Source organism: Symphalangus syndactylus, chromosome X, assembly GCF_028878055.3.
Source record: "Symphalangus syndactylus isolate Jambi chromosome X, NHGRI_mSymSyn1-v2.1_pri, whole genome shotgun sequence".
Taxonomy (NCBI): Eukaryota; Metazoa; Chordata; class Mammalia; order Primates; family Hylobatidae; genus Symphalangus; species Symphalangus syndactylus.
In genome coordinates this window covers 75765883-75790472 of record NC_072447.2, presented here as the reverse complement: position 1 = coordinate 75790472, position 24590 = coordinate 75765883, and the positions used below count along the sequence as shown (strand labels likewise).

The following is a 24590-nucleotide window of genomic DNA, read 5'->3' as shown; positions in this document are numbered from 1 at the left end:
GTCAGGCCCTGTTTGAGGTGAATAAGCATGTCCAAACCCAATGAGATAGGGTGATAAATGTAGGATGCAGTTGTGATCTGAGGTTTGCCCCAACATTCAGAGAGCAGAAAAGATTCCCCTTTTGATTCTGGTCATCCTAAGAATTATGCCGATGATTCAGAATGAGGTGAAAATATCCACTCCTTCCCTTTTTCTCTCTCTAGCTGGGGCTGTAATAATAGTTATCACAGTAAAAACGATAGCATTTTTTGACAGCTTGCCATGTGTCAGACATGGTGCTATACATTTGACGCAAAGCATCTCCTCGATTTCTCACAACTTTATGTAGTATTTACTTACAGGTAAACTGAGGTCTACAGAGGTTAAGTTTCTATGGACTATCAAAATCAAATATCTGTTTTTATTTTCTTTTTGGAGGCTTCTAGTGTGTGTGTGGGGGGGAGAATATAGAATCAGAGATTTTTGAGAATTTGAAAATATCTCCAAGGTCATATTGTCCATTCCCCTCAATGGCCAGCGATTTTCTTGTATCATATATTTTTTCCTTTGCTGTTCTCCTTTGAGTGGCCTGAGGTCTCCGGTTGGAACACCAGAGTCTAGATAATACAGTAAGACTGGGGCCAGTGTGCCAGAGGGCCAGATAGGTGTACTTTGGCAGCTAGACTTAAAGCAGACTGAGCTTCAGCAGTCTGGTGATAGGCTAATAGGAATTTCAGAGAACAGGAATCAATTGAGGAGCAATGAGAGATTGGGCGGACGTTTTCTTTGCTCTGAGATTTGGAGACTGAAAGCTGGGTCATTGCTACTTTCTTAGATTAAGACTCCTTACCAAGAACTCTGAAAATGTCCAGGCTACCTCTGTGAGCTCTTCAGATATCCCTAGAGGTGAGAATAATGGAAAGAATGGAAAAATAGCTTTAAACTAGACAGCCCAGGGATTACATCCCAACTTTATCCTTTACTAGCTGGGTGGTCATCTAAACAAGCCAGTTTACCCACCTGAGCCTTGTTTCCCTCATTTAAAAAAAAATGATACCAATAATTAGACCTACTTCATAGAGTTTTTGGGAGGAGTCAATGAGATAAATGTTTCAAGTACTTTGTACATAGTACATTGGCCACTAAATTTTACTACTTGCCCCTGCCCTATACCACCACCCCTTTGCTGTATTGACAGGAGATGAGCTCTGTCTTTGTGGTGGCATTACCTCCTAATACTTTTATTAATACCTTGGTATCTACTAAGTCTTTGTAGTCAAAAGAGGCTTTTCTTAGAAGCTGTTACACCATTGTTTATGGTTGTTAAATGATAGAGAAACTCTTTAATTTCCCAACCTAAAAGCATCTTAAGTTGATCTAAAAAGAAACTGCACTTGGAATCTGCCATCTCATTCTTAGTAGAAAACTCACAATCCATGCTGAGTAGATAGAGATATCCTTAACAGGATCTGACTTTATCTTCTCTCTCCCTTGATATTTTCTTCCCAAGACAACTGGGAAGGGGAATGGACAGCCAATTAGAACATGGATTACAGACCGGTTAGATATAATCAATGGAAGTCTACAGCTGTTTCAGGCAGGAGGTACTGTTTTTTAGGGGAAATGACACCCGATTGGGCATTAGAACTCTTGGATTCTAGTCTCAGTTCTACCATCTACTAGCTTTGGGGCCTTGGGCAAGTCACTTCCCCCTCTTTGGACATCATTTTTCCCATAAGTATATTGGATGAGTAGGACTAGACAGGATTCTAGAATGTTACATCTAAAAAGGCCTTAAAGACTATGTGTTGCTGAGACCAAAGACGGCCTTAGTGACAGCCCTTTTATAAAAAGCTGGCTCTTGGTAACAACAGACGTGATACTTTCAAAGTTCTCTACATACTCTAAGCAAACTCGGTGACACACTTGATGTTTAATGTGGTCTGTGCCAAATGCTAAGAGCTCATTACTTTTGACCCTGTTGCCACCTTTGTTTCTAGTGTAGTTAAGACTATGGTTTTTGCTAATATAACCAGAACCCAGAAAGCTCAACATAGCCTTAGCCAGAGTGTTAATGGAGACTCAATTGGAAAGCTGGGATTCATCAGGGCCAAGTCTTGTAGCTTTGATTTATAGAAAGGCAAAATGTTTTTTTGTACAATCTGATATTTGCAGCCCTGAAGCGACATCTGGAAAGAATCTGGATAGTTGCTCATTTCTGCCAAGATTTCTAAGAGTTAGAATGAGTCTGGATCTCTTGGCCTTTGGCAATTGGAAATGACCATCTTATATTAAATTTCTTCTCTCTTTCACACATAAAGACATGACAGAGAAGAATCCGTAAGGGGGTTAATATGTGACCAAACTCAGGCAAGCAGTTCATTAACCCTCTTCCCAGTGGAGGTGATCGCTCTCCTGGCAGTGTCTCAAAGCCCAGCAAATTATCCAGATTTAGTTCCCAGAAGCCTTCAGGAGAGGGATTCCAGGAGTTGGGCTCCTTCCTGAATAGAACCGAAAACAACAGCCAAGGCCCATCAGAATGAAATAATATTCCTTGGATATTGAGTTCTCTTAGACCAGGCCTTTAGAATGGTACTCAGTGCCAACCATATGCCCAGAAAACAAGTAAGCACTGGTTTGCCCCCAGACTCTACTTTGGCCACCTTCTGGGATTTTTTTCTGAAGTCACTATCAGAGACCATGAAGCCCTAATTGTTCTTAACCAGTCCACAGAAAGCCAGATCAGTCTGTCCTTTTTCTGGAGTTTTGGAGGGTGGGAAAATAAGTTCTGCCTGATACTGTTTCTACCCGAGGAGTTATTTTTAAACTTAAAATGTTTCCTTCTATGGTTTATAGTGGAAAGAGTGTTAGCCTTGAAGTCAGACACTTCTGAGTTCATATCATAGCCCTGCTTCTTACTATCAGGTGGCCTTGGACAATGCACATTCTTTATTCCCAGCCAAGCCTTTGGCCTCACATCCTCTTTCTAGTCTTCTCCCCAGTGAGTTGATCTAGTCTGTCTATGAGTTAGGAATTCCTACTTAATTTTTCAGCTACAGAAGAACCACTACAGTGTCCAGAGGAGGGAAAAGGAAGGCCTATACCCTGTCAAGTTCTAGTGATAATTTTCTCAGCTTTCCATTCATTCAGCTTTCTAATTATTCTTTCCTCCCTTAATCCTGTGGAAAGGGGTAGATAGAGGGATTTATTTTGTGGTTATCCTAATGCGCTGGTTGATCAATCATGTCCTTCAAGCCCAAGTCGTCTTTGCAGAGAAAGGAATTTGTGTTTGGAGAAAGGAACTTGTGAACAATCAATAAATGAGTTAATATACATAAAACACTTAGACATGTACCTGACATGTAGTAAACATTGTAGAAGAGTTGACCATTAAAACTAACTCTGACCCATGGCTTGAACTTGGAAAAAGTTTATTCCATCAAAGCCATTTTAGTCAGTCTTCTGGGTCAGCAGCTAGTACCACCATTTCCACCTTCTATCACTGCTGTCACTACCTTTTCACAATGATTGCATGAGATGCATAGGAACTGGTTTTGCATCCTGTGCCACCTAGTATTTGACCCTTTAGAAAATCTCCATATGCTATGAGTTTCCCATTCCTTTAGGATTTATTTCTGCCTTTTTTTTTTTTTTTTTTTTTTTTGAGACAGAGTCTCCACTTCTGCCAGCCAGTTTGGAGTGCAGTGGCGTGATCTAAGCTCACTGCAGTCTCCATCTCCCAGGTTTAGGCGATTCTCCTGCCTCAGCCTCCCAAATAGCCAGGATTATGGGTGTGCACCACCACTCCTGGCTAATTTTCGTATTTTTGGTAGAGACAGGGTTTCACCATGTTGGCCAAGCTCGTCTTGAACTCCTGACCTCATGTGATCCTCCCACCTCAGCCTCCCAAAGTGCTGGAGTTACAGGCTTGAGCCACCATGCCTGGTTTTATTTCTGCTATTGTAAAAGGGTAGGTTGTTATTCCGTTCTCAGAACCTGCTTAGAATAAGTCCTTTTCATGGATACACAAGAAGCCACTGGGGCATTAGGTAGAGCTTGCTAGGTTTCTTTTCTTGGACCTATTCTAACTCCCTTGTCAGCTCTGAAAGTTTTCTCATTAATATTGGGCTGCCAACAGTGAGTTAAGAGATCTTGGGCCCATATTCTCTTTCCTTCCTCCTTTCTTTCTTTTTTTTAATTTTTATTATTATTATACTGTAAGTTTTAGGGTACATGTGCACAATGTACGGGTTTGTTACATATGTATACATGTGCCATGTTGGTGTGCTGCACCCATTAACTCGTCATTTAACATTAGGTATATCTCCTAATGCTATCCCTCCCCCCTCCCCCCACCCCACAACAGTCCCCAGAGTGTGATATTCCCCTTCCTGTGTCCATGAGTTCTCATTGTTCAATTCCCACCTATGAGTGAGAACATGCGGTGTTTGGTTTTTTGCCCTTGCGATAGTTTGCTGAGTATGATGGTTTCCAGTTTCATCCATGTCCCTACAAAAGGACATGAACTCATCCTTTTTTATGGCTGCATAGTATTCCATGGTGTATATGTGCCACATTTTCTTAATCCAGTCTATCGTTGTTGGACATTTGGGTTGGTTCCAAGTCTTTGCTATTGTGAATAGTGCCGAAATAAACATACGTGTGCATGTGTCTTAATAGCGGCATGATTTATAAGCCTTTGGGTATATACCCAGTAATGGGATGGCTGGGTCAAATGGTATTTCTAGTTCTAGATCCCTGAGGAATCGCCACACTGACTTCCACAATGGTTGAACTAGTTTACAGTTCCACCAACAGTGTAAAAGTGTTCCTATTTCTCCACATCCTCTCCAGCACCTGTTGTTTCCTGACTTTTTAATGATGGCCATTCTAACTGGTGTGAGATGGTATCTCATTGTGGTTTTGATTTGCATTTCTCTGATGGCCAGTAATGAGCATTTTTTCATGTGTTTTTTGGCTGCATAAATGTCTTCTTTTGAGAAGTGTCTGTTCATATCCTTCGCCCACTTTTTGATGGGGTTGTTTTTTTCTTGTAAATTTGTTTGAGTTCACTGTAGATTCTGGATATTAGCCCTTTGTCAGATGAGTAGGTTGTGAAAATTTTCTCCCATTGTGTAGGTTGCCTGTTTACTCTGATGGTAGTTTCTTTTGCTGTGCAGAAGCTCTTTAGTTTAATTAGATCCCATTTGTCAATTTTGGCTTTTGTTGCCATTGCTTTTGGTGTTTTAGACATGAAGTCCTTGCCCATGCCTATGTCCTGAATGGTATTGCCTAGGTTTTCTTCTAGGGTTTTTATGGTTTTAGGTCTAACATGTAAGTCTTTAATCCACCTTCCTCCTTTCTTAATAGAAACTGTGAAGTTTTCCACAAGTTGCCCTTCCCAATTCCACTAGTTATATCTGTAGTTTATAATCCTGTTTTTAAGGTACCAATGTCACCCCTTCATTCAATAAATACTTACTAAATGCTTACTATGGACAGGTGAAGTTCTAGGTTACAAAGGAAACAAAGGCCCTTTTTTGTGGGTCTTATGTTCTGCTGGAAATAAACAATACATCAGGTGGTGGCAAGTGCTCTGAAGAAAAAGTAAAGCAAGGTAGTAGGTTGTTCCTTTATGGAAGATGGTCAGACAAGGCTTCTGTTAATGTATTATTTAGGCAGAGAACTGAATAAAGTAAGGGTACAAGGTATGGTAGATATCTTTGGGAAGAGCAATTCCATGAATAGGGAAAACCTAGTACAAAGGCCCAAGGCAGCAGTGTGCTTGGCATGTTGAACAGCAAAGAAACCAGAGTGGCTGGGAGCAAGGATGACAATCTGCTCCATTTCTCTTCCCAAAGGGAATAGCAGTAACACACAGGTTAATGTTCATTGTTAAAAAAGAGTCTTGAAGTGAGGCCTTTGGAGGGCCACAGACCAGAAAAAGAGGTAAGTGGATTCTTCTTACTACAGCAATTGCCAATATTTCCACATTAAAGTTTGGCTTGAATGTTTGCATCTGTAGGCCAGCTTTGGGAAGGATGTTGCAATCCATGATGACTGTAGGGTTATTCAGGCCACATTTTAATTTTAGAGAAGACACACAACAGGAAGTTTCCCCTTTGCTTTTCTAGACTTTTCTCACTTAAAGAGAGTGTGGTTTTAAGCCTACTAAGCACCTTCTCTGAGCTCTGCCTACTGCCACATTGGCAAAACTGCTCTCAAACAGCTCCTGACCGATGAGCCTTTCAGTATATTTTCAGGAGACAGGGCATGTGGACAACACCCTGTCCAGGTGGAATTGTCAGCTCTCATTATAAATCCTAGAAGTCAGTGAGCCCATATCTATCTTAAGGCCTGGGTAGCTTCTTGAAGAAGAGCAACCTGTGAGGAAGGTTTTTTTTTTTTTTTTTTCAATGAGAAGTGAATAATTTTTATAACTGGAGGAGGGAAATAAGATCATTTAATCTGACAGAGAGCTTGAAGAGCCATTAAGTTCATATCACCTGATTTGCATAGCATGTAACTGCTTCACTCCCTATTGCTCCAGTCTGAAAATTTCTCTGTTCTTCCCTCCCTTTCTCTGTCACTCTCCTCTCCCTCTCCCTGTCCCCCTCTTTCACTCTCTCTCCCTCCCTTCCTCCCTCTCCCCTGTCTCCCTCCCTGCTCCCCACCTCTTTGTGTGTCTTGCGTTTTCTCAGTCTCTAAGGAAATATAGGTTTAAGTCCTTTTTAGGGTTCATAATAATTGCAATAGCTACCACTTATTGAGTGCTCAGTATGTTCCAGGCTAGGTTCTTTACATCAGGTATACCTTGCTTTATTGTGCTTTACTTTATTGCTCTTGCAAATATTGCATTTTTAAAAACAATTTGAATGTTGGTGGCAATCCTGTTTCGAGCAGGTCTGTCAGAGCCATTTGTCCAACAGCATGGGCTCACTTCTTGTCTCTGTGTTACATTAGGATAATTCTTGCAGTATTTCAAACTTTTTTTTCCTTCTTACATCTGTTGTGGTGATAGGCGGTCAGTGATCTTTGATGTTACTATGTAATTGTTTTGCGGCTCCATGAACTACACCCAGACAAGATAGCAAACTTAATAAATAAATGTTGTATGTTCTGACTGCTCCGCCGATCAGCCATTCCTCAACCCCCTCCCTCTCATGCTTCCCTATTCCCTGAGGCACAACAATATTGGAATTAGGCCAATTAAAAACCCGACAAAGGCCTCTAAGTATGCAAGTGAAAGAAGGAGTTGCATGTCTCTCATGTTAACTCAAAAGCTAGCAATGATTAAGCTTAGTGAGGAAGGCATGTTGAAAGCTGAGATAGGCTGAAAGCTAGGCCTCTTGTGCCAAACAGTTAGCCAAGTTGTAAATACAAAGGAAAAATTCTTGAAGAAAATTAAAAGTGCTACTCCAGTGAACACACAAATGATAAGAAACCAAAATAGCCTTATTGCTCATAGGGAGAAACTTTTAGTGGTCTGGATAGAAAATCAAACCAGCCACAACATTCCCTTAAGCCAAAGCCTAATCCACAGGAAGGCTGTAACTCTTCAATCTGTGAAGGCTGAGGAAGTAAGGAAGCTGCAAAAGAAAAGTTCGAAACTAGCAGAGGTTGGTTCATGACGTTTAAGGAAATAAACCAGTTCCATGACATAAAAGTGCAAGGTGAAGTGACAAGTGCTGATGTAAAAGCTGTACCAAGTTATCCAGAAAATGCAGCTAAGATCATTGATGAAGGTGGCAACACTAAAAAACACATTTTCAATGTACACGAAATAGCCTTCTATTGGAAGAAGATGCCATGTAGGACTTTCATAGCTGCAAAGAAGTCAATGCCTGGGTTCAAAGTTTCACAGGACAGGCTGACTCTTTTCATTAAGGGCTAATGCAGCTGGTGAAGCCAAGGCTCATTGACTGTTCTGTAAATCCTAGGGCCCTTAAGAATTATGCAAAATCTACTCTGCCCATGCTCCATATATGGAACAACAAAGCCTGAATGGCAACACATCTGTCTACAGCATGTTTTACTGAATATTTTAAGCCCACTCCTGAGACCTACTGCTCAAAAGAAAAGCTCTCTTTCAAAATATCACTGCCCATTAACAATGTACTAACCACCCAGCAGCTCTGATGGAGATGTGCAAGGAGATTAATGAATGTTGTTTCCATGCCTACTAATACAACATCCATTCTGCAGCCCATGGATCAAGGAATAAATTCAACTTTCCAGTCTTATTATTTAAGAAGTAGATTTCATCAGGATTTAGATCCCATAGATAGTGATTCCTCTGATGAATCTGGGCAAAGTAAATTTAAAACCTTCTGGAAAGCATTCACCAATCTAGATGTCATTAAGAATATTAATAATTTATGAGAGGAGGTCAGAATATCAACAAAATAACAGAGGTTTGAAAAAGTTAATTTCAACTCTCATGGCTGACTTTGAGGAGCTTAAGCCTTCAGTGGAGGAAGTAACTGTAGATGTGGTAGAAATAGCAAGAGAACTAGAATTAGAAGTGGAGCCTGAAGACGTGACTGAATTGTTGCCATCTCAGGATAAAAGTTCAATGGATGAGAAGCTACTTTTTATGGATGAGCAAAGAAAATGGTTTCTTGAGGTGGAATCTACTCCTGGTAAAGATGCTGTGAACATTGTGGAAATGATAACCAAGGATTCAGAATATTGCATACACTTGGTTTACTAAAGCAGTGGCTGGGTTTGAGAGGAGCGACTCCAATTTTGAAAGAAGTTCTGAGGGTAAAATGCTATCAAACAGCATGGCATTCTACAGAGAAATTTTTTTGTGAAAGGAAGAGTCAATTGATGCAGCTAACTTCATTGTTGTCTTCTTTTAAGAAATTGCCATAGCCACTCCAGCCTTCAGTAAGCACCATCCTGATCAATCAGCAGTCATCAACATAGAAGCAAGACCCTCCACCAGCAAAAAAGGGTATGATTTGCCGAAGGCTTAGGTGATTGTCAGCATTTTTTAGCAATAAATTATTTTTAATGGAGGGATGTACACCGTAGTTTTAGGAATCATGCTATTGCACACTTACTAGACTACAGTATAGTATAAGCACTGTGAAACCAGAAAAAATTGTGTGACTCAGTTTATTGTGATACATATTTTATTCTGGTGGTCTGGAACCAAATCCACACTATCTCCTAGGTGTGCCTGTATGTTACCTCATTCAACCATCACAAGAACCCTATGAGGTAGATGGTATCACTATTCTCATTTTGCAGCTGACATTTTCAAAATGCAAACTGAGCTTCAAGTTTGAGATTCATATAGTTTAAGTTTCTTGCCCCTGGTTACATAGCAAAGCTCCAACACAACTGACTCTGACTCTGTCCTGACTCTTTGACCTCTATTTTGTACTCTCTCACCTCTATTTTGTACTCTCTCCTCCTGAATATAGTTGGTGAAGGAATGAATGAAAAAAAAAAGTTCTATTATTTAATATGCTCTAAAGGGCCTGGTAGCCAAAATTCATCCATTCATTTTAAAAACTGTCATTGAGCTGCTTTATCTTGCCTCGTGCCCTACTCAGCCCTAGTCTCTAGAGAGGAATCAGGAAAAAAAAATCTCTGCTGTCAGAAAAGCTATGGGACTGGGGGGTATCTGGAACCAACTAACACTCAGGATGCAGTGTAATAAAGACTGTGGTGAAGATGTGCATTGGATGCTGTGGGAGCCCATGGAAAGGGAACTTACCTCTCTATTGGGAATCAGAGAAGTCTTCGTACAGTAGGTAATGCATGATGTGAGTCCTGAAAATCAGAGGAGTAGATGAATTAAGGTACAGGTTAACCTTCTGTAAGAAAAGTCCTCCTATGACAGAGGACTGCAAATTATTTGGCTTAAATATGATGGAGAGGAGTTCATTTTTCTCTCACATAAAAGTCTAGCAGTGCATAGTCCAAGATCAATGGCATACTTCTGCCATCCTCACCACTTGGCTTCAGTTTCTTGATCCTAGATAGCTATTCCATTTGTCCCCATTTACTAGCCAGAGAGAAGGGGAAAAAAAGACAGAATGTAATACAAACAGCTTCTTCACAAAAGCATGACCCAGAGGCTTTCATGCATTATTTCTACTAGTATTCTGTTATCTAAAACTTAATCACATGTCCTTACCTAGCTGCAAGGGAGACTAAGAAAGGTAGGCATGGGTGCCCAGCTACCATTCAGTGACTTCCATTAGTAAAAGTAAGAAGGGGAAGGTGGATACCAGTAAGCAATTAGCAGTCTCTGCCATAAAGGGTAAGAGTGAAAGTGTTCTGTGTATAGATCACTCTGGATACATACAGGAATGAGACACCAGAGAAATTACGTTCCATAAAATAACCAAAGAACTAAATAACTAAGAGACTAAAGAACTTTAATAATTCAGCATGGCTATAGTGGAGGGTGAATGTAGGGGAATAGTGGAAGATGGGGCTGGAGATTTCAGGCTGTGGCCAGATTATTGAGTACCTTGTGTGCTAAGGAATTTGGCCTTTGTCCCGAAGACAGTGAAGAGTCATTGAAACATTTTAAGCAGTGGAGTAACACAATTAGATTAGAGTTGAGAAAGATCACTCTACCTGCACTTGGGTAGACAGATTAAAGGCAGGAGTGACTGGAGACAGAAGGAACAATTAGGAGACTATTATAATAGAGAGACATGATGCGACTCAACCAAGTCAGTGGTAGTGAGCAGAGGGGATAGATTAGAGAGATGTTAAGGAAGTATAATTGATAGAACTTGGTGACTAAATGGATGTGGGATGTGAGAGAAGGGGAGGATTTTAAGATAATAATGTCCAGATTTGTGGCTCGGACATTGGCATTGTTTTAGGTAATAAAAAATTTTAAGGGACGAAAGTGTTTAATTCTAGAAATGTTGAATTTGAGATACCTCTGGGATATCCAGAAGGCAACATTGAGCAGCCAGTTAGATATATTGATATAGAAACCAGTAGAGAAACTTGGTAGTGCAAGCCATGTGAGTGGATGACACAGTTGAGAAAGCGAATGAGTGCAGACAAGTGAGATCATTAGAAGGTTGAGGACATAATCCTGGAGAACATTAAATTTCAGAGACAGCCAGTGAAAGAGACGACAGTGTTCAGAGAAGCAGAAAGGTAAAGAGAGAGGAATTTTTAGAAATGGATTGGTTAAATGTGTTAAATGTTGGAGCACAGTCAAAATAAAAATTGAAAAGTACCTGTTGGAGTTGGCAATTAGCAGGCCAGTGATGATCATTGTAAAAACAGTTACAGAGGAATGATGTGGGCAGAGACAAGGTTGAGGATCAACTGGAGGATGAAGAAATGGAGACTTAACTGTCTGGAAAGTGTAGAAGAAAATGAATGTGATGGCAGTGGGGAGTAGCTTGGGTTCAGATAGGAGAGACTTAAGTTCATTTAAATGCTTTTGAGAAACAGTATTGTAAGAAAGGAGATGAATGATGGAAGAGGGTCCCTGAGAAACAGGAAGAGATGAAATGGGATCCAGAGCATAGGTAGAGGCATTCTCCTTAGAAAGTGAGGAGGAGATAAAGGAAGTTTATAAGTGTGGATGTCAATGAGTTTGTCAGTATGGGGACAGAAGGTTGAAGCTGTTTGTTTGTTTGTTTGCTTATTTATTTATTTATTTATTTTGAGACAGTCTTGCTCTGTTGTCCAGGATGGAGTGCAGTGGTGCAATCTGGGCTCACTGCAACCTCCACCTTCCGGATTTGAGCAATTCTCCTGCCTCAGCCTCCTGAGCAGCTGAGATTACAAGCATGCTGCACCATTCCTGACTAATTTTTGTACTATTAATAGAGCTAGGGTTTCACCATGTTGGCCAGGCTTGTCTTGAACTCCTGGCCTCAAGGGATCCGCCTGCCTCAGCCTCCCAAAAGTGCTGAGATTATAGACATGAGCCATCGCGCCCAGCCAAAGAAGTTTACTTCTAATGACCTCCCTTTTCTCTGAAGTATGAGGTGACGCCATCTGTGAGGGAGGGTGTCTATGGTCTGGTATATTATGAATGCCTCAGCAAGGATGTCTTCTAACTGAGCAAAGGGAAATAATATATGATGCGTTTATCTCCATTAATAACACTCACTTGGGTTCAATCGGAGGAGATTGCTAGATGGACAGATGCATGGATGGATGCCTGTAAACATAGTAAATATGTATTCTGTTTTCCTCCACTCAACGTTTTCAAAATTTTTTTTTAGAAGTTCAGCTCGGGGTTAAAATTTTCTTGAATCCCATCTGCATTAAGTAAGTATATTCTCATTTGTTATTCCTCTTCATTATTCTAGACCAACATTTTTCAGCCTTGGTATTATTTTGACATTTTGGGCCAATAATTCTTGTTGTGGGGACTGCCCTGGGCATTGTTGGATGTTTAGCAGGATTCCTTGCCTTTCCCCACTAGATGCCAACCCCCCATCCACAGTTGTGACAATAAATATTTTCACAGATGTCATGAAATGTCCCCTGGGAAATAGAATTGCCCCCAGTTAAGAGGTTGTATTCAAAACCAAATGGAAGGGCACTGGAGAGAGAGAGAGAGAGAGAGAGAAGGGGGATTTAAGCTAGACAAATACTCATGTACATTTATCAGTTGATCATGACAACTATACTCATAGACATGATCTTCTTTTAGCAAATTAGACAACTGAGGCTCAGAGAAGTTAAATGACTTGCCTAACATGACAGAGGCCATAAGTGATAGAGCCGGGGTTTGAACTCATGTGTGTTAGATCCCTACAATTTAGGTTCTTTCTTAAACAACAATAAAAAATATTTTAGAGGATGTCCTTGTTTTCATTTTTATTATGTTTTAAAAAATCAAACTAAACTTAAAATTCAGCACAAAAATTTAAATAATATAGAAATGTATAGACTAAAACAGGAATGTATCTTTTGACATTCCTCTGTAATCCTATTCACTTTCCTAGAGGTTATGATTGTGATTGTTAACAATTTAATGTGTACGCTTCTAGACCCTTTTCTTTGCAATTATAAATGACAAAGGACAGTGCATTCATACACACACAAAACTATTTTTGAATAATGACATCATACTATATATACTATTCCATAAACTACTTTAAAATATTTAATCTTTCCACCTCAGTTCTTACAAATCTACATCACCACCTTTTAACAGTTGTGTAATATTCCTCAGTGGGTAAACCACAATTTATGTAACTTTCCCATGTTAATAGATATTTATGTAGTTTTATTGTTTTTTTTTTATGGTACATGGAACTTGCATAGATATCAGTGTGTGTATGTGTCAGGATTTCTGCTTAATAGGGGTTTTAAAAGTAGGGAGATCAGAGGGCATGCCTCTTTAAAATCATGATTGCTACTACCAGATTGACCCCCAATATGGCTAAACCAAATCACCCTCCCAATAACAGCTTATAAAGGTGACTGTTTTTACCCACTTCTTTGTCAGTTTAGGACAATATCGATTTTTCTTAATTTATCAGTCTAGTAGGCAAAATGTGATATCTTGTTTGAATTGTAGTTTTATAGTTATTAGTGAAGTTGATTTTTATGTTCACAAGCTATTTCATTTTCTTTTCCTTTGTATGTCCTTTTCGATGGCTGGTCGCTTCAAAATCCTCCCCTCTCCAACCCACTCCCACACTATACTCTTCACCTAAGGCAACCACTAATCAGTTCTGTTAGTGTAATTTGTGTTTTCTAAAGTTTTGTATAAATGGAATAATGCAGTATATACTTTTCTTTTGGTCTGTCTTCTTTGATTCAGCATAATTATTCTGAGATTAATTTAAGTTGTTATAGTGAGTCAATAGTTCATTCCTTTTTATTACTGAGTAGTATTCCATCATATATACCAACATTTGATTGTCTATTCACTAGGTAATGGACATTTGGGTTGTTTCAGTTTGGGTCTGCTGCAAACATTTGTGTACAGTCTGTACGACTATATGTTTTCTTTTTTCTTGAGTAAACATGAAGGAGTAGAAATGACTGAGTCACATAGTAATTATACATTTAATTTTTAAAGAAAACGTTAAAATATTTTTCTTAAGTAACTGTATCATTGTACTTTCTGGAAGAGACTGTAAAACTCATGTTAATTCTGTATATGTTTGGTGGAATCCTCCAGTTAAACTATCTGGGTCTAGAGATTTCTTCTTTGGAAGTTTTTAAACTATGAATTGAAATTTTTTAATGGTTATAGGACTATTCAGATGATCTATTTCATTGGGTGGTTTTTTTTTTTTTTAATTCATTATGACATTGTATGATTTTACATTCCCATCAGCAGTGAAAGTTCCAGTTCCTCCATATTCTTTTCAACATGTGGTATGGTCAGTCTAAAAAATTTCAACCATTCTAGTAGGTGTTCAGTGGTATCACATCATGTTTTTAGCATGCATTTCCCTATTGACTTAATGATGTTGAACATTTTTTTATGTTTGCCATTTGTATGTTTTCTTTGGTAAAGTGTCTATTCAAATATTTTGCTTATTCTTTAAAAACTGATTTACTTGTTTTCTTTTTATTGAGTTATTGAGTTTTGGGAGTTCTTTATATAATATATATATAATACCAGTTCTTTATCAGACATATGATTTACAAATATTTTAACTCAGCCTGTGGTTTTTCTTTTCATTCTTAACAGTGTCTTTTAGAAAATCATAAGTTTTCAAATTTGATGTTCAGTTTATTATTTTATGAATCATTGTATCTAAGAAATCTTTGCCTAACCTAAGATTACAAAGATTTTTCTCCTCGAAATTTTATAGTTTCAGCTTTTAAATTTGATTATAGCCTATTTTGAGTTAGTTTTCTTCTGTGGTATAAGATACGAATTGAAGGTTTTTGTTTTTTTTTTGCCTATGTATATCACATTGTTCCAGTACCATTGCTGTCCTTTCTCCACTGAATTGTCTTTGTAAAATAAATAAATAATTTGCATGTCCTTATACATTTTTGAATCAGCTTGTCAATGTCTACATACAAGCTTACTGGTATTTGGGTTGTGTTCAGTCTGTAGATCAATTTTGTGAGAATTTACATCTTAACACTATTGAGTCTTTATACCTGCAAACAAAATATATCTCTGTTTATCTAGATTTTCTTAATATTTCTCAGCAATATTTTGAAGATTTTAGTGTACAAAATCTGGCATTTTGCCTTGCAAATTCTCACTTCCTTGTCTTTCCCATACTCCCAATTCAATCTTCTCAACGTAGGGCTACTACTGGGTTCCACTTCGGTTCCCCTTCCTGCACTGCGGCCTACAAAACTCTAAGCTGGGAAACTCATAGGGCTGACCTTATTTGTTTTTTTCTGTCTCTCAGCATTCACTGTCCTTCACTGCTGGATTTCCAATGCCTTTAAAACTACTGTTCCATGTATTTTTCCTGGTTTTGTTTTGTTTTGTTTTATTTTGTTTTGTTTTTACTTGTTTCAGGCTAAATGAGTAAAACTAGTTTCTGTGCCCTATCTTGGCCGGAATAAGAAGTAGCTGTTTGTAGTAGTATTTTAGTAGTAGTAGTTAGTAGCTGTTAATAGTAGTAGTATTTTCAGGCGACAGTTTGGCCTTTTACATTAGAATTGCAAATGTATTTGTTTTTTGACTCAGCAATTCCAGTCCCTCTTCTAGGTGGTGGAGATAGAGCAGTGAACATGACAGACATGCTTCTATGTTGTGTAAAATCTAGCTTGGAGACAGACAGCAAACAAAATCAATAAGTAAAACCGTGTTCTGTGTTAGAAAGTGATAGGAAATGCTGAAGAGAAAAAAAATTAAACATGGAAGGAAGATGGGAGTGCTTGGGTAGAGGGAGGCATGTCGTTGTTTTAAATATATTGACCTGGAAGGGCTTACTGAGCAGAGTATGTTTGATTAGAATCCTAGAAGAATGGATATCTGGAGGAAGATCAGCCTGGGTGGAAGAAACAGTCAGTGCAACGACCTCATGTATTCGACAAATAGCAAGGAATATTTGTAACAACTACTACAGTGTTAGAGCTCACAAAATGGTAGCTCTTTAGACTATTATTACTAATGATGGTGGAATTAGGAATATGACCTAGAACCATATGGCCTCAACATTAATCTGCTTGCTGTTAAGTTACATTTTGTCTTCCTTACAATCATGAGGCATATACTCATGGCTTGTGATTGTTCATGCATTGTTTCTTATCATTGTCCAGCTTTTACACAGGCTTGCCTTGTGTTCTCAATCATGTTATTTCCATGCCCATGTAGTCTGTGTTGACCCTTGCCTGATGGGATATTGGGCTCTGACATTTCTCTTTACACTAATCATTGGGGTTGATTTTGTTAGTCTCACTGGCTAGACAGTGGTCTCCTTTCTCCATCACATATGTGTATCATCCCACAGTGTATGCACTTGGGCTAAAAGGTTGGTCTCCATGGAGACCGGAAAATCCTTAAATACACATGAGACATTATATAAAAATTCTAATCACAGCTCCTTCTGCATGCCTTCAGCACTTCTTATAGCATCCAAGGCACTGTGTTGTTGCTTTTTAATTTTATTTTACTTTTTACTGAATAGGTAATGTACCATGGCATGAAATTATAAAAGAACAAAGTGACATAGGAGGGAAAACACAGTTGTTCTCCCTGTATTCCCCAGCCAATCATTAGTCCTACCTTGAGACAAACAATGTAATCAGATTCTTTGGTATCCCTTCAGAACTATTGAAGGCATATGGGCATGTACTTGTGTTTAGTCTCCTTCCATGTCCCACCCCCACCCATAGAAGGCACCTTGACAGCTCCTTTCATTTCTTTCTTACCACACCCTGTGAAGTAGGTAATGCTGTCCCTATGTTACGGATGAGAAAGCTGAGGCTCAGAGAAGTGAGGTGACTTGCCTAAGGTCTCCCAGGAAGGAGATGGAAAATCCAGGACTAATGCCATCTTTTATAGGCATTTTTTCTTCCAAACTGAGAAGTGCCAGGTTCTGTGCCTTGAGCATGGTAGGAGATACCTAAACACTTACCGGTAGCTAGAGTGATTAAGAAAATCTCTGATTCTTTGAGTCATATTAGTATTCATGTTACAAACTCTAGATACAAGGCCAGCAAGCATCAGCTGGTGGGTAGCATTCAGAAGACAAAAACTTGATCTAATTATTCTCTAGATATCTTCCTTCTTTCTCCACAGATCTATTTAGGTCCACCTGAGGAAAGCGCTGCACCGCCAGTGCCTCCGCCTCGGGTGACAGCAAGAAGGCACAAACCAATCACGATTTCAAAGCGCTTGCTGCGAGAAAGGACGGTTTTCTATACTTCTTCCCTGGATGAAAGCGAAGGTCAGTACTGAGGTTCACCCTTAGCTTCTGAATGGTGATTAGACACAAAGAGGATATCGAAGGGCAGAAGCGGTGGCATGACCATTTTTCTCTCTATAAAAGTGACCTTTCCTAGCTCCTGAGCTTAAAAGCAGCCAGGGTTTGTAGTTTGTGCTCAGAGAGAGGATTAAGCCTTTGACAGCAGACAGGATGGTGATGAGCTTGTAAAGGATGTTACCATGTGGAGGATCCCTATAAGGCCAGTGCAGGATCCAAGGTGTTCTTAGATTTATGCCCCCAATATATTGAAATGGGTGAGCAAGGAGAATGTTGTGAAATTTTAAATTCAAATATAGCAAACATGGATTGGATAACTACTATGTGCCAGGTACTGTGCTAGGTGAAATTAAGATACATTGCTTGCCCTCACAGAAGAAATGGAGACATAGATAAGTGAACAAATAAATGCCTTCAGTGGAATAATTGCTAGTGTGGAGACTACACCCATTCTAAATGTGCCTCTGCCCTCCTACTCCACTAAGACCATTTTTGTCATGTTTGCCAATAATCTCCATGAGGCCAAACCAAATAGCTACAACATGTTCTCATCATACTCAGTTTGTGAGTAGCATCTGACACAGTTGACTAACTCCTCCTTCTTGAAACACTTTATTCATGTGGCTTTCAGGATACCAGATTTTCCTTTAATCTCACCAGATAATCCATCTCAGTCTTCTCTCCTGGATTTCCTTCTCTTCCCAACTTTACATGTTAGAAGGTCCCAGAGCTTTTTTCTTAGTCCTGTTCTCTGATCATGTTCTTTTCCCGTGTGATCTCATTAAGTTTCATGGTTTTACATATCATTTAAATGCTAAAGATGATTTCCAAATTTATCTAAGATTGATATCTTGCCTCTTTTGTCATATCAAATTTCCTGCTCAACAGCTCTCCTTGGATGACTCATGGGCATCTCAGTTTACACTGTGCAAAACATAACTTGATGCCTGACTCCTTCTTAACCTGCTCCTAACCTCCTCCATCTAAGTAATTGGCAGCAGCAGTCATCCAGTTGCTAAGGTCAAGAATTTTGGAATCATCCTTGGTTACTCCTTTCCCTTTTTCCTTCATATTGAATCCATTGGCAATTCTTGTCAGCTCTACATGCACATCATATGCTAACTTCTACTACTGCCCACTGCTTCTATCACTGTGAGCCACTATTATCTCTTACCTGGTATCATTGCTTGCCTTCTTCCTTGCCTGTAATTCATTCTCCCCGGCAGCCAGTAACAGTACTTCCTTTAAAATATGGAAATCAGGATTCTGTAAGCTTCCCAAGCACACATCAGCAGCCAGCTCCCTTACTGTCTGAAGCATCGACCTCTCCCCATTTCCAAAATGTCGCTTTCTAACAAGCGGACACTGGACAAACCAGACGTGAAAGGGCAGTGGGTCATTATGAGAGTGGACTTCAGTGTTCTTGTGTAGAGCAACCAGATAACAAACAACCAGAGGATTAAGGCTGCTGTCTTAACCATCAAATTCTGCTTGGACAATGGAGCCAAGTCAGTAGTCCTTAAGAGCCACCTAGGCCGGCCTGATGGTGTCCCTATATCTGACAAGTGCTCCTTAGAGCCAGTTGCTGTAGAACTCAAATCTCTGCTGGGCAAGGATGTTCTGTTCTTGAAGGACTGTGTAGGCCCAGAAGTGGAGAAAGCCTGTGCCAACCCAGCTGCTGGGTCTGTCATCCTGCTGGAGAACCTCCACTTTCATGTGGAAGAAGAAGGGAAGGGAAAACTCTGGGAACAAGGTTAAAGTGAGCCCACCAAAGTAGAAGCTTTCCGAGCTTCACTTTCCAAGCTAGGGGATATGTATGTCAATGATGCTTTTGGCACTGCTCACAGAGCCCACAGCTCCATGGTAGGAGTCAGTCTGCCACAGAAGGCTGGTGGTTTTTTGATGAAGAAGGAGCTGAACTACTTTGCCAAGGTCTTGGAGAGCCCATAGCGACCCTTCCTGGCCGTTCTCGGTGGAGCTAAAGTTGCAGACAAGATCCACCTGATCAATAATATGCTGGACAAAGTCAATGAGATGATTATTGGTGGTGGAACGGCTTTTACCTTCCTTAAGGTGCTCAACAACATGGAGACTGGCACTTCTCTGTTTGATGAAGAGGGAGCCAAGATTGTCAAAGACCTAATGTCCCAAGCTGAGAAGAATGGTGTGAAGATTACCTTGCCTATTGACTTTGTCACTGCTGACAAATTTGATGAGAATGCCAAGACTGGCCAAGCCACTGTGGCTTCTGGCATACCTGCTGGCTGGATGGGCTTGGACTGTGGTCCTGAAAGCAGCAAGAAGTATGCTGAGACTGTCACTTGGGCTAAGCAGATTGTGTGGAATGGTCCTGTGGGGGTATTTGAATGGGAAGCTTTTGCCCGGGGAACCAAAGCCCTCATGGATGAGGTGGTGAAAGCCACTTCTAGGGGCTGCATTACCATCATAGGTGGTGGAAACACTGACACTTGCTGTGCCAAATGGAACACAGAAGATAAAATCAGACATGTGAGCACTAGGCGTGGTGCCAGTTTAGAGCTCCTGGAAGGTAAAGTCCTTCCTGGGGTGGATGCTTTCGGCAATATTTAGTACTTTCCTGCCTTTTAGTTCCTGTGCACAGCCCTTAAGTCAACTTAGCATTTTCTGCACCTCCACTTGGCATTAGCTAAAACCTTCCGTGTCAAGATTCAGCTAGTGGCCAAGAGATGCAGTGCCAGGAACCCTTAAACAGTTGCACAGCATCTCAGCTCATCTTTACTGCACCCTGGATTTGCCTACATTCTTCAAGATCCCATTTGAATTTCTTAGTGACTAAACCATTGTGCATCCTAGAATGCATATGTGTATATTTTGCCTGTTAAAAAAAAAGTGAGCTGTGTTAGCTTAGTTCTCTTTTGATGTAGCTTATCCTGATTAGCTTTGTCACTGTTTCACTACTCAGCATGGAAACAAGATGAAATTCCATTTGTAGGTAGGGAGACGAAATTGATGACCCATTAAATAAACAATAAAAGTGTCCATTGAAACCATGAAAAAAAATGGAAATCAGATCGCATCATTCCCTCTGTGCCAAATTTTCAGTAACCTCTCTTCATACCTAGAATAAAATTTGCATTTTATTCTTCATTATATGACTGTTGCTTATTTATCCGACCTTCATTTCTGAACTTTGCTCTCTCACTGTCTCTTTTGCTCTCTACTGTAATCTCATTGTTCTTGCAGGTCCTTACTTGGGTCAAACTTACCTAAGGGCCTTTGCATTTGCTACTCTCTTGGCCCTAAACATTCTTCCTCCAGAACCTCACAAGGCTCACTCAGGTGAGCTACTAAATGCCATCTTCTCATAGAGACCTTTTCTTAACATTCTACTTAAATAGTTCTTTCTCCTCCTCCAGTCACTCCCTATCCCTTTATATGGCTTTATGCAACTCATATCCCCTGCTCCTGTTTGTTCACATGTTTATTATCTCTCTTTCCCATTAGAATGTAAAATCTATTTGATTACCAGGCCCTAGAACAACTCCTGGTATACATATCATGTATTCAGTAAATATTCTAAGAATGAATGAGTGGATGTATAAGGAATGATGAAGAGATTATCACTTAGGTTAAGGGATCAACTCTTTCACAGAGGAGGTGAGCTGGCATTCAGGAGAAAGTGGAAGGGAACATTGAATGCTTGTCTGTTGTTCCATAGTCTCATTTTTATAGAATGGGCTTATTTGTTTATTTACAGTCTCCCCAAATATAAACTTTATGCCAGTGGCCACTTGTTTTTTTTACTATATCTAAAGCATGAGCACAGTGCCAGGCATATAGTAAGTCCTTAATAAATGGGTGCAAAAAATGAATGAACTGGGTGTCAGTAGACAGAAGGTCTAATTTAATCTTGGCTAGTAGCCTGCTGAATAACTTGAGCTAGTCACTTCCCCTCTCTGGACCTCAATTTGCCCCTCTGTGGTGATGAGGGCTTTGGGACAGAAGATCTCCAATGAGGTTACCCAGTCTAGACATTTATTTTTTATTTTTAACTTTTTAAAAAACTGAGCTATAATTCACATACCATAAAATGCACCATTTTAAAGCATACAGTTTAATGGTTTTTAGTATATTTTGTGCAACTATCTTATTCCAGAACATATTCATCATCCCAGAATCCCAATACTTTTAAATTTACTTCTCCCCCAACCTCTGACAGTTACTGATCTACTTTCTGCGTCTACAGATTTGCCTATTCTGAACATTTCATAGGAATATAATTATAGAATATGTGGACATTTTTGGGTGGCATCTTACTCTTAGCATAATATTTTCAAGGTTCATCCACATTGTAGAATGTATCAGTACTTCATTCTTTCTTATGGACAAATAATATTCCTTTGTATAGATGTAGCACATTTTATTTATCCATTGATCAGTTGATGGACACTTGTATTCATTTTTTGGTTATTATAAATAATGCCGCCGTGAACATTCATGCACAGGATTTTGTGTGGATGTCTGTTTTTAATTATCTTGGGTATATACCTAGGACTGGAATTGTAGGTTATATGGTCGGTCTATATTAAAACTTTTGAAGAATTGCCAGGCTGTTTTCCAAAGCAGCTGTACCTATTTATTTATTTATTTATTTATTTATTTATTTATTTAGTTTTTTGAGATGGGGTCTGGCAGTGTCACCTGGGCTGGAGTGCAATGGCGCGATCTCAGCTCACTGCAATCTCCGCCTGCCAGGTTCATGTGATTCTCCTGCCTCAGCCTCCGGAGTAGCTGGGATTACAGGCGCATACCACCAAACCTGGCTAATTTTTTGTATTTTTAGTAGAGATGGGGTTTCACTATGTTGGCCAGACTGGTCTCAAACTCCTGATCTCATGATTCGCCCACCTCGGCCTCCCAAAGTGCTGGGATTACAGGCGTGAGCCACCACACCAGGCCTCAGCTGCACCATTTTACTTTCCCACCAGCAATGAATGAAGGCTCCAATTTCACCACATCCTTGCCAACACTTTGTATAGTCTGTCTTATTTATTCTAGCCATCCTATGTGAGTGTGAATCCATAATCTCATTTAATGTTCAGCACTCCCATGCGAGGTAGGTATGCTGAATTCTGTTTTATAGCGAAGGCACTGGAAGCTCAAAGATGATGAGTAGTTTTCCCAACTAACACAGCTACTAAATGACAGAACAATTTACGCTCATCTATCTTATCCTAAAGCTTATTTATTTACTATAATATCACACTTCCTATAACCTGTCTGAACACTGTTCTGAGAAGGAACCAATCCTGCTCACCAGTAGCATCTCATTATCTTACTCTGAAATTTGTTATCCCTTTTGTATATAGTAGTATGTCAGTGACTCCTTTCACCCTCATCATGGACTCCATCACACCTCCATAACTAAGCCCTGATTATTCCACTTCTTTAACCTGTCTTGAATCTGCCTCTCTTTTCTGACGCAGCTCTAGTTTGGATCCTTCTCATCAGCAGTCCCCTAGCTTGTCTTTCTGCCACCAGTCCTTCTGGTCCAACCTACTTTTCGTTGGAACGATCCTATTTTTCATTACTTTTCGTAATGAACCCAAAGGGATGTTTAAAAATGCATATTTGATAATGCCACTTCTCCACACCCCCAGCCCTCTGCCCCCAAAATCATTGTCTTCTGTGACTCAAAGGCAGAGTTTGTATTGCTGAGCATGGCATTCATGGACTTCATGATATAGCCCGAACTTATTTCAACAACCTCACCTCCAGCTACCCACACTTTTTCATCTATAATTGGTCCCTATGCTCAAGCCAAACCAAATTTTTAATTCTATTTTCTTAGGCAAAGCATGGTCTTTCACTCCTCCAAGTTGTTTTTTGTTTGAATGCCCTTTCTACTTTGCTCCACCTTTTGGAATTCTTCAAGGCCCAGCTCAAAAGTTACCTGTTTTATAAAGACCCTCTCTAATCTTCGCAGTCAGTATTAGTACTGTCTTACTCCTAGCACTTATTTGCATGAATCTACATGTATTATAATAATTAATTTATTTCTATTACTGTACTAGTGTGTATCCTCTCAAAGCTTCTCCCCACCTCTTACCCACCCATAGAAGAGAGGCCTCCACTTTAAGGGTTGGCCCCACGCCTATTTATGAGGCCTCCCTGTCTGATCCTGATTCACTCTCAGTTCTTCGTAGTCCCTGAGGCTTGTCTGTGTGTTTTCCTGTAGAAATGGGTGGCTGGTTAGGGAAAGGGGATGGCACCGAACTTTTATTACCTGACAGAGCAATGAACTCTCTCTTCAGAAAGAGTAAGTAGACTCTGGAAGCAAACTTCAAGATTTGAAACTTGGCGTTTCCACTTAGTAGTTTGTGAGATGAAGACTGCGGGTGCCTTTAGATTCCTTATCTGTAAAATGGGGCTAATAACAATGTACTACTTTATAGAGCTGTTTTGAGGATGACATGAGATAATCCAGGTAAAGCACTTAGAACAGGGCCTGCCATGGTGTAAGTGCTCAAGTAATGGTATACGTTATCTTTATCAGTATTATTCTCATTATTACTATCATTGTCACTATTATCATTATTTTTATTCACTATACCCCAGAACCTAGAAATAGTTTCCCTGCTGAAAGGCCTAGCTCCGAAGTCATCATGGCTTCTATCATTACATTTCCTATTTTTTCCCGAGCCAGCAGAATATACTTTCCTGAGTGGAAGGTAGCAGTCTCTCTGAGGCTGTGTACGTGGGTCCTCTTTATGAAGACTGGCTCTCTTGAAATGGTGATGATACTCTATGGCCTGTAGGGCACAGGCAACCTTTATTTCCCTAAGGGAGAGCAGAGATGGAGTCACTTGGCCAGAAGAAAGTATTTAGATAGGAACAGGCAGCTGAGATGTTGGGCTAAAGCATGTGAGGGAAAGAATTTATGTTACCATGCACGTTATTGTTTGGAGAGAGTAGGTGTGCTTGAGTTACTCCTGAGTGCTATTATGTTTAAAGATGGCCTCTGCCACAAGGCACGTCCTGGAAGCTCATGTTCATGCCATTATTTGTGAGCCTTTGGTAGTTTTTTGTTTGATATCCTCTGTCTGGTTGCACTTGTGCTAGGGTTAATAAATAAAGGGCTATGTGTCTACTTTGGGACGAAATTAGGGAGACTACAGGGGAACTCCCCTTGGTTCCTGGCCCCTTTGGCAGTGGCATCAGTGGTGGCAGATTCCCAAGGAGAATAAAACTGTCTAGGGGACA

The 24590-nt window shown here is 39.9% G+C and overlaps 1 protein-coding gene and 1 pseudogene across 2 annotated transcripts in view; both read left to right on the top strand.

Annotated features, from left to right (window-relative positions):
• OPHN1 (oligophrenin 1) overlaps positions 1 to 24590 on the top strand; it is a 383582-nt gene that overhangs the window by 334794 nt on the left and 24198 nt on the right. For both annotated transcript variants that reach the window (XM_055266931.2, XM_055266932.2), the window contains one exon: positions 17165 to 17312. In XM_055266931.2, the coding sequence (XP_055122906.1) occupies positions 17165 to 17312 (148 nt within the window). The remainder of the gene's footprint in view (positions 1 to 17164; positions 17313 to 24590) is intronic.
• Positions 18675 to 20387, top strand: LOC129475069 (phosphoglycerate kinase 1-like; annotated as a pseudogene).